Source organism: Morus notabilis, unplaced genomic scaffold (assembly GCF_000414095.1).
Source record: "Morus notabilis unplaced genomic scaffold, ASM41409v2 Scaffold538, whole genome shotgun sequence".
NCBI lineage: Eukaryota > Viridiplantae > Streptophyta > Magnoliopsida > Rosales > Moraceae > Morus > Morus notabilis.
In genome coordinates, this window is record NW_010359796.1 from 652,484 (window position 1) to 663,521 (window position 11,038).

The 11,038-nt window shown below is 33.4% G+C and overlaps 1 protein-coding gene across 2 annotated transcripts; it reads left to right on the top strand.

Moving 5' to 3' along the window:
• Window positions 1–748: 748 nt before the first annotated feature.
• Window positions 749–5,439, top strand: LOC112091010 (SUPPRESSOR OF GAMMA RESPONSE 1). 2 transcript variants are annotated; one of them, XM_024163632.1, is made up of 6 exons: window positions 749–888; window positions 2,410–2,551; window positions 3,511–3,697; window positions 3,779–4,275; window positions 4,568–4,963; window positions 5,104–5,439. In XM_024163632.1, exons 1-6 carry the CDS (start codon window positions 881–883, stop codon window positions 5,155–5,157), a joined length of 1,284 nt encoding a protein of 427 aa, XP_024019400.1. In that variant the 5' UTR covers window positions 749–880; the 3' UTR covers window positions 5,158–5,439. The 2 variants fall into 2 exon arrangements, with proteins under 2 accessions (XP_024019400.1, XP_024019402.1); XM_024163634.1 differs by having other exon boundaries at window positions 4,571–4,963.
• The last annotated feature ends 5,599 nt before the right edge of the window (window positions 5,440–11,038 follow it).

The following is an 11,038-nucleotide window of genomic DNA, read 5'->3' on the forward strand; positions in this document are numbered from 1 at the left end:
GAATGCAATCGAAATTAAAACGATGAAGTTATAATATTTTTAAGAAAAAAATATATTGTTTATTAACTTGCGTTCGAATTTATGAACTCGAATTGAAGAGTAAATTTAAACTCAAATTTAACTCTAAATTTAAGTTTAAATATAAATTTTATAAAAGAATATGAACTTAAATAAAATTATAAAAACGTTTTTTAAGTTTTGTTGTAAAAGAATAAATCTAGTTGTTGATTTTTCTTGTACCTCAAGTCAACAAATTTTTCGTTATTTTCTACAGAGACTTTGCGCTGTCGTAAGAGAAGGAGCGGGATCGTAACGTCGGAGGAGGGGCAGGATTGCAACGTCGTCAGAGGAAGGGTTCTTTCTGCCGGTGCCGTTGGGTTCTTTGCGCCGGTGTCGTTGTCGGGGAAGGGACTTAATAGAGCTGCAAATGTATTCTTATTTTGGATTTTTTTAATTTTTGATTTTGAATTTTTGATAAAATCTGGTGTCTGAGGGTCCATGTAAGTTTGTTTAGAAATCACCGCAGATAATGATCGGAGGGCTATCATTAACATACCCTAGCGTAAGGAAAAAGTATATCCCTTACCATAGCCATGCCCAAAGTAATAACAACAATAATAATAATAATAAAATAAAATGTACCGTCTTAAGAAAGAGGAAAAAGATTTCTTTTTTTGAAGGGAGGGAAAACAATTATATTAAATTGCTATAAAAAATGGTGCTATATATACCTCTTTCTTCACTCCCAGTCTTCGTCAACGGAGATTCATTACAGACAAGAGAGAAAGCGCAACAGCCAAAAGTGGCGAGAGTCTATTTCATGGCGTTTTGAATCTCTGTGAGTCTTACATATTAGGTCTTCAGTGTTCTCGACCCTCCCATGGCTGGGTACGCGCTTCTTTGTTCTTTCCCTTGTCTGCGATTGTTTTTTTTTTTTCTTTTTGGTGTATTTTCATGTCACTGTATCAAAGTGTGAACTCGGATATTGATTGATCCCGTTGTTTATGGATGAAGAAACCCTTTTCATTTCTGGTTTTTTTTTTTTTCATGTTTTTGCCGAGATTCTTTTTCTCTTTTTTTTTTGTTTTGTTTTTTGTTTTCAACCTCAAACGGGTTGTCTTGGTTCGGTGGTTTTGAAGGAGTTCGTGAAGTTTTGCTTTTAATCCCTCATTAAATCACGTTTTGGTATTTTTGAAGTACTATTAGTTGTATGTTTTGCAAACTTCTATGTTGTCGTTTTTTTTGTTTGTTTGTTTTACGTTAATTTTGGATTACCCAGCTATTTGTCTTTCATTTGTGCATTGAAATTTTGATTATGTGATCAATGTACCATAGAAAAGAAGTACCTTTTGTGCGTTTTAACGTTCATGAGACGAGAAAAATTTTAACTTTCTTGTAGATATTTACGAATAAAATAGCTTTACCATGTCCTTGTTGATTTTTTCAGTTTACATTGTTATTGTGGTGAAGTACTTTTAAGTGTTTGGAAGAGAATTCCTGTATAAGCAAATTTTTTTAGGTTTTCACCATCAGCAATGTGATTAAGAGTGGTTAATGGGTGACTCCATTTACCTGCATTGGTTTTAGTTTCAAAATACTTGCCATGTGACAATAGCTTTAGGCATTTTCAATAGTTAATATTACGGTGTTGTTTGGAATTGTTTTCATTAGTTTTTGAAAACGTTTCTGCAAGTCTTTGGAGGTAAGAAAACAAAAACGGCCTCTAAACCGCATTTGGTTAGCAAATACTTTGAAAACGAGAACGAAAACAAAAAACAGTGAGAATGGTTTTTGTTAAGGAAATAGAAATGGTTGAAAGTTGTTTTCCCTTTTTCATTTCATTTTCTAAAGTACAACTTAATACACGTTTAAAAATGTATCCAAACACAATTTTACTTTTTTTTTAATACCTAAAACGATCTCTAAGAAAAATAACCACACACAATTTCAGTTTCAATCTCAGCACCATTCCCAAAAAACTTTCATTTTCATATTCAAAACAAAACCATTTTGAAAACACTACTGAACAGGCCCTACATTTCTGTATTCTGATCATTCTTTCTTTAGACCTAGCAATTTTATTATATATTTTTCGTATATTATCTTAACATCATTGGTTAATTAACTTACTTCTTCGATATCTTCACTGTGCCTGTAATTGGACTAGGGAATTTCTCAATCCTTTTAAGTCAAGATTGATATTAAACAACTTGATGATTCTGACCGCCAGGAATTTTATTATATATTTGTCATATATTATCTTAACGTCATTGGTTAATTAACTTACTTCTTCGATATCTTCACCATGCCTGTAATTGGACTAGGGAATTTCTCAATCTTTTTAGTCAAGACTGAGATTAAACAACTTGGTGATTCTGACTACCAGGATTTTGTGTGTAATTTGTGCAGACCGTCATGGTTAGTTGACAGTAAGAGAATCGCAACGAAAATCAAGAGCGCATCGGGTACCTATGAACATGAAAGAGTGAAATGGAAAAGCAACCCAACTAGAGCTTGTCCTAATTGCCAATATGTGATTGACAACAGCGACGTAAGTTTTCCAATTTGCCCCTATCCTCGATATGATTTATTGTTATCGAAAAATTAAAAGAGATAGTAGAGCTGCTCATTTATGAGTATAAGTAGATCTTGATATTGATTCTTTTCCTGACAATACTGAAGTACATGTAAATGCTGCATTCTAAATTGATTATTGATGACTCTATATGTTAACGATCACTTTAAAATTGAATAACGTACTTTTTATTGTTCCCATGGCTTGTCAATATTTACGGTTTTGTTTTCTTTTCCTTGGATATGTTAAGTTTCCAATGCTAACATGGTTCGATTCAGTGCTGTGTATATATATGTGTGTGTGTCTATATATATATATATATATATATATATATATATAATACTGGAAATAAGAGTCTTATGGAGTGATTGTGTAATGCAATATGCATTGGTACTTTCACAATTGGCAAAGTTTGTTCCCTATTTTCTTTTCTGTTACGTGTCGTTGTATTCTTGTTCATCTGCTCCAAATGCAACTTTGACCAACTTGTGTAAGGCCAATAGTATGTAACACTGTTCATTTATTTTATTACTAAGGATAACTAGTGCCGTTTTCCTTAACTGTTGCTTCCCTCTAGTTCTATTTCATTAATTTTGAAATGGTAACTCCTACAGTGGTTCATCATGGACGTGTAGATGCACAAATAATGTGCTTAGTTGTAGTAATTGGTAAATATCTCTTTGAATATAAATGGGACATGACCTGTAAAAATCCGAGCCATATTTGCTGCTGAAGAAGTTGTGGCCTTTCTCTATGGATTGGGCAACTTCTTCACCCTTAATACATCCAATATCACGCAGTTGGAAATTTGATTGATTTATTCTTGCTGGGATCCCTGAACATATAAGCTTACCCTGACTACTTTTCCTCTTTGGTTTCAATGCTAAATAAATAAAAGAATAAATATATTAGCTAATGGAAATCTCTGCTTCCAGGTTGCTCAAGAGTGGCCAGGATTACCTGGAGGAGTGAAGTTTGATCCAACTGATCAAGAGATTATATGGCACTTACTAGCCAAGAATGGTGAAGAGAATTTGAAACCCCATCCTTTTATCAACGAGTTTATTCCGACAGTCGATGAAGATGATGGAATCTGTTATGTCCATCCTCGGAAACTACCAGGTTGGTGACAGGTCTGTGGCTCTGTGCTTGCTTTCTAGTTTGATTATTAGTTAATTGATTTTGAAAACACAATTTTTTCAGGGGTTAAGCAAGATGGGAGTGTCTCCCACTTTTTCCATAGAGCAATTAAGGCCTATAATACTGGGACTCGGAAGCGCCGAAAGATACATGATGAGGAGAGTGATGTCCGCTGGCATAAGACTGGTCACACCAAGCCAGTGATTTTAGCTGGGGTTCAAAGAGGGTGTAAGAAGTTCATGGTTCTCTACATGACTGTGGTAAAAGGAGGCAAAGCTCAGAAAACTAATTGGGCTATGCATCAATATCACCTAGGAACAGAGGAGGATGAGAAGCATGGGGAGTTTGTAATCTCAAAAATATTTTACCAGCAGAACCGAGTCAAGCAAGGTGATAAAAATGATCAAGACATTGCTGAAAGAATGGATGACACTGTTACAAAAGTATATCCACTCACTCCTAAGTCGGTGATGCCTGATACCCCTCGTGGTGAACGACGGCATTCTGAAGTTGACCTGGGAGAAGATACTATTGGTACTTGTATCGATGCCTATGCACAGGTAGATCTCTTTTTTCCCCTTATGCTCCTATGGTTTTTTCCCTGAAAGTGTGTAAAGTATAAATATGTTTTACATTTGTGAATGACCAATGCCTTCAATTTAACGGTTCAAGTTTCGAAACCATATTTTCTGGAATTTACTTGCCACTTTATCTTGTGTTAAAATTATTTTTTTAACACTTTTAATAGCTAAGTAGATTTTTAATATATCAACTAGTTGCAGAGTGTTTTCCTTTCGCCATTTATGAGATACTGATACCTCCTTTTCATATATTCTCTGCGTTATTGTACAGAAGTTTGCTGACATTGAAGGCTTGGAAGACGATATTCTACCTGAGGCAGAAAATGAAAATCAACTCGATCAAGCACCTAATAATAATGAGAACAATGTAAACTGTAATCAGGAAGATCCCAAATGGTGGGATAGTGAGTCACAAAATTTGTTGGATTCTCAACAACTTGTTGATGGGCTATCTCTCTGTGATGATCTTCTTCAAAGCCAATCCCCGAACAGGGATGGCATTGCACATGAGAATGGTCAACCGCTGAAGAGCAAACCTAAGCTTGCTGATTATGCTCAGTTAGGACCTGAGGATTTAAAGAAGGATTTGGAGGAGTGCCAGAATCTTGTACTTGATCCAGCAAACATTGAACTTGATACTCCTCCTGATTTCCGACTCAGCCAGCTTGTAAGTTTTCTCTTTCATTCCCTTTCTAAAACATCATTATTGTTCATGTTGAACCAGGTAAACTTTTTTTTTTTTTTTTAAATTTATTTCCCTTCAACTTTCTTTTGATATGATATACATTTCTTGAATGGTGTTTGTAGGAGTTTGGATCACAGGAAAGCTTTGTTGCCTGGGGTGGTAAACTAGGTGACTAGTTATGGTTTGTGCTTGAGCATTTTGAATGTTAATCCTTTGATTAAAGGTGGTCAACTTTTTGAGGCTGTGTTTTGCGAAGGCTTTGTTGCCCATTAAACCGTCTCCGTTTAAACTTATGACCTTTTGATATCAGCAGCTTGAAATGTTATTATCAAAGGCAAAATTGTTTCCTTTTGTTTGGTAACCTGTCCATATTGTATTGATATGCTGAACTAGTAGCATTTTTCTCCCCATTTTGCTCCAAGAAACTCAGCCCTCTGTACGCTGTGGGTATCTTGTGACTTTGTTCCAAATGTTATGTTGAATCGCATCTAAACATCAATGTTAACCAGATTTGGGATATTCAAAATCTTCTCATTTTTTGCATTAATGAGTTACTTTTCTAAATATTATGGTGCTTCGGTACTATTGCTGGCATGTATTAAAGTGATGAATTTGAAGAGTATTTTCTGATTGTTGGGACAGTCATAATTTAATGCCTCTGGAGAATAACGATTACTGTTACCATTACCAGTCAAAGTTTCCACGAATTGTATATATCTAGGTTTAGGCCATGGACAAACTATCTAACTCGTTCTTATCAATAGATTTTTACGAATACCTTCTAGTTTTGCATGCCCTTCTGTTTTAATGTGATTCTAAAATACAATGTACTTGTACCCTAGCATAGAATGCTCTTTATTGGCCAAAATCCGAAATAAAAATTACAGCTTCTTGTATGGCAAAATCCAAAATTATTCTTCTTTTATAATATCTCTTAAGTCTTAAATATATGGCAACATTCTGTATAAAACCTGATAATATGACCCAATGGGGAGAGATTGTGAAATGGAGTTCACTTCTTAGCTGTTCTACTGTACAAGGATCATAACAATCAAAAAACCTTGAGCTTGAACTACAACTGATATCATGTAACTGAACTTAAGAAACATTTTTCTCTTGGCCCTCATCAGGGGAACGAAAAGCTGCATTTTCAAGCAAATAACTCACACTTGAAAAGACAACTGGAAAAGGACTACTAGTGGGCCACAACATTATTAGAAGAACTCAGGCTCTGTCAACGCCAAGGAAAACATAAAACGGATTGATCACATGTCATCATTGAGAAATAGGGAAGTACAGCTTGGAAGGAACACCCCCAAAAACATTCATGAACTTAGAGAAGAGGCCATCTAGAACCATCAAATGGGTTATTGCCAAAATGGGTCAAAACACAAACACACACAAATGGGCCTAGCCCTCAAAATCAGTGTGAACCACCCAAAACCAAGCTCAGTTATGAGGTCCCCCGCCTGTTCATTTGTAGCTTTTTTTTTTCACTAGTTCAAAAAGGAGATCAATGGTGTTCTCACGCCCGCATTTAGCGCATTAAGAAGAATCTATTGAGACTACAAGTAAGATGGCAAGGGAACCTAACCTGTGCTTTTGTATGTCAGCATCCAAAGAGCCTAAGTCACCGCGGGTCCAACCCATATTCGGTAAGCCCACTGAGAGGCATAATTGCGGCCTCACTGTGGGCGAGGAGAATTGATGCCTGGTTGATGGGACAAAGAGTCTTAATAGGGGTTCTCTTATCGCCATGCCGCCACCACCGGTGATTTGTTCATTTTTAGCTTAAACACATGATAATTGGTTTTTATGGAAAGAAGCCAAATGAAGAGACTTCACATAAAGCAAGCAGCCTAGGAGCATGTTGTAGGGTAAGTGTCCTTGCTGGACTAGCATTAGGGCAAGTGACCAAATTGTTGTATAAGGTAGACCTAGTAGTCCAAGTCCTAGTCCTACCTATAATTTTTTTCCACCTTGTTAAAGGGCACAAGAAAAAGAGAGGGCAATTATAATATGGTGGGTTCTACAGTGCAAAAGAGTGTCCTAAATCAATGCATCAAGTCCCTTCTTTGGTGGCAATGATGTAACCAAAGAACAGACAGAGAGGGTCTAACACACCCTGGCCTAAATTGGTTCTAGCTCATGTCCATTCTCAATTTTGTGAAGAATATGATGAAACCCCCCATCATTCGTATTTGATCACTTTAATTTATCTTTGCTTTTCAAATTGTTTGTTTGCTTGTTTGGATTTTTTTGTGCACAAACTTTTCAACGTGGTGATGGTGCTATATTGCTTTATTCTTCAAACTTTTGTTTGACTAAACACATTCTTAAAAGGAATACAAAAGATCAAACAAGTGCTTAATTTCAATTGTTAATGGAGTTTGGACTTCTGTGTGTATCTTACTCAGATTACACTCACAACTTATGTTAGATGTGGAATATATACACATCTATATATATATATATATTTATATCTTTTAGGTTTCTAAATTTGATACCATAATTAAACACAATATGTGTGTATGGTAGCTAGATGTGGCTAAAATTACAATATCTTGTTCCAACTCTTTCTTTTTCTTTTCCCCTCACTTCCATACATCTTTTGTACTATTCAATTCATGCATGAATCTTTTATTTTTTATGATTTATGATTTTTAATAATTTATTTTCTTAAAAAAAAAAAAAAAAACGTGGCTCTCACATAACGTCCCAATTATTGGAATACCTGCCTTTAGCCGCTAATCATCCAATAATTAATATTTATCTATATATACCTACTTAAGATGTGTATGTAGTACAGTGTAGGTAGTCAGCCCTAGCACGACATAATCTACCATTAGAAATCAGCATATGCATAAATTAATACACAAAGCGACCTTTCCAATCATGAGAAGACATCCTAACCCTCAGAGTTAACTGCATGACAATGACATTCTCCCAAACTAATGACTTCTAACTCTACTTGTTGCTATTTTCAACCCCTATGACAAAATTATCAAGTCTCGTCAATTCATCATTCACATATATTACGTGACAAATACTTGTACATACATGCAATAGTGCCCATACCATATATATATATATATATTGTGTAAGTTTATCAAATGTTACTATAACTGGGAAAATGTTAAGCCTGTGAGACATAGGACCCACCTACTTTATGTTTAATCTCAACTTAATTCTCGAATGTCGAATACTACCCAACTAATTAAGCCTGGCCCTATGAGACATTTGTGGATTCCATTCACTCACCCGTTTTATGTTTAATCTTGACTTAACCCGAATCAAAATGTGTATCACTAATCTTACTAATTAAACCATTTTATTACTAAAAGCATTCGCGATGTTCAATGCAATACATTAATAAATAAATAATTAAACCATTTTATTACCCGTTTTATGTTCGTTTTGATGATTCGAGTTTAAAATTTGAGTTGAGATGTGATTGTATGTGAGAGTTTTTTACTGTAGTAAAAAAATAAAAAAATTAAATATAATTATTTATGAAAATTTTTTACTGTAATAAAATTTAAATTATAAACTCGAATCAACGAAACGAACGATGCCAAAAGCTTACATGTTATCAGCTGTGGCTGACAGGCTGAGTGTCTGAGGATTTATAAAATGCAAATGGAGACTTAACACAAATTTTGAGAATATTAATTGATTGGAAGGTACATCTTATCCACGTTGATCATGATGTGGACGGCGAAGGAAGAAGAGGGGCTGATCTCTTTCTCCATTATTGAAGGGGAGGGGACAAAAGAAGGGACAAGTCAAGTAGGGGCCCACAGGTGGGACCTAGTTGTGATTGGAAGAGAATCTGACGTGGAGGCGGAGGAAGGATGGTGGGGTTGAGGATTAGGAGGCGCACGTGGGTGTGATAAGGCTGCCATGGTTATCAGTCGCTTTCTGTCGGGGTAGCACTCTCTCTAGTCGTGAATAAAAAAAAAATTAAAAATAAAAAGAGGAGAAAAATGGACTTTTTTTTTTTTTTTTGGAGATGCCATAATTTTTTATCTATTAAATTTATATAAAATTACATAAAAATTAAAAAATACGTATATTTAATAATTAAAAAATTTTAATTTATTAATACATTAAACGTATTAAAAAATATTTTTATGATAAAATTAGAAAAAATAAATTATTATTAATTTTTTATTTTTAACTGTTAAATTTATATTAAAAATTATATATATTTTATATGTTTTTTTAGTTTAATGTGATATTAATAAAATTTAAAACCCGTTTAGTTCATGGATTAGAACCATAAGATTAGAATTATTTTCGATTTATGTGTACTTTTTATGAGAAAAAATATTATAGCGAACCATAAACTATAATTCGAATCAGAGAACGAATCATCCAACTAAACATGCTCTTAATGATTATAAGCTCACCTATTAATAAGATTGTTCTACATGTGAAAAAAAAAAGATAGGAGAGCTTTGGCTCACTTCTATGTGGCCGACAACTCAATATAAGATGGCAAATTCTCACCTCCTCCCTTCTACTGACACAGTGACCCACTCAGTGCTCACCTAAAACTTTTCTATGTATAAAAGAAGAGAAATTTTGAATTCTTCCCTAGATTTTTCTTCTAAAAACAAAAACAAAAAAAAACAAAAAAAAAAACCCTATGGTGGTATTATAAGTTCCTTGATTGTTAGATTTTGATCTAGTTTAAATGAACTTCAATATTGATAATGATCTATACATTATGACATTCAACAAGACAAGTACTAATAATAAAAACCTCTCCTATTATAGAAATGATAGAACCTACATATTATTTGATTTCAAAAGAAAAAAGAAGAAACTACTATTGTACATGGACTTGCGCTATTCGATTTATAGTTAAAAACATATAGAATGTTTTTTTTTTAGAGTAAAAAATATATAGAATGTTTTAAAGGAGAAAACAATTACGATGGAGACACTTTTAGAATATGTCTAATTTGAATTTAATATGACGTTTTTAAATTATATCTTAATTACCTGGGATTTTTTTTTATGCCACCACGATATTATTCTAAAAATCACATTTAATTTTTTATGCTATATTAAAAAATTATTATAAAAAATTACATCTCAACTCAAATTAAAAACTCAAATAAAAAAACTGAACGAGAATATTTAACTATAAGTCCGTAACTATCGGTCATACTTCAGAAGTTCTACACATTGTGGATTTATTACGAGTCATTTCTCACGTTTTTATCCAAAACTTTGTAATCAACCCAACAAAACCTCATTTCTAGGGAGAGAATCAGTGATTTCAACTCGAGTAGTGTGATTTCTATTTCATTTCAAGCATAGAATAAATGACACTCAACTTTCATTCATTAACGAGGAATCAATTTTCCCAAATAGTTTATAGTGGTGGAAAAGATTTGATAGTTTTTTTTTTTTTTTGAGTTATTTGTATATTTCCCCTCTAAACTTGTAGTTGTTTAGCAACTTGCTCGTTGAACTCTTAAATTTTAATAATTTACCCTTTCAACTCATAAAATAGTTACAACATCTCCTATTTTCACTACAAGAAACGGGGCTATTAGCAACGACAAAAAATTGTTGCAAAAAACACAAAGTCGTCGCAAATAAATTTTTAGCGACCACTTATCGTCGCAAACCTGTCGCTATAACTGATTTGTCGCAAAAATAATTTTTGCAATGACAAGCAGTCATCGCAATTATATTTGCGGCGACAATCGTCGCAAATGAGTCACTGCAATTATTTCGTCAGCTAAATTGTTAAGATGACATGGCATTGAGTATTTGTGACGACATTTTACGAATTAAGTCATCGCAAAAAATACAGAATTAGCTGACGTGGCTTATATTTTTTGCGACCACATTTGTCGTCGCAAATAATATTTTAATTTTTTATTTATTTTTTCTCATTTTAATAATTAATCTTGTATATTACTATATATTTAAACCCAATATTAAATATAATTAATAAATAATAAAAAATAAAAATAAAAATTATTATTGTAAAAAGTAATTAATAAAATAAAATAAAAATGTAATTATAGTAGAAAT

Bases quoted from the DNA above. Each gene is read 5' to 3' on its own strand.
- LOC112091010 (XM_024163632.1), top strand. The intron at 3,698-3,778 runs GTTGGTGACAGG...CAATTTTTTCAG, and splicing joins CCATCCTCGGAAACTACCAG to GGGTTAAGCAAGATGGGAGT. The intron at 4,964-5,103 runs GTAAGTTTTCTC...TGGTGTTTGTAG, and splicing joins ATTTCCGACTCAGCCAGCTT to GAGTTTGGATCACAGGAAAG.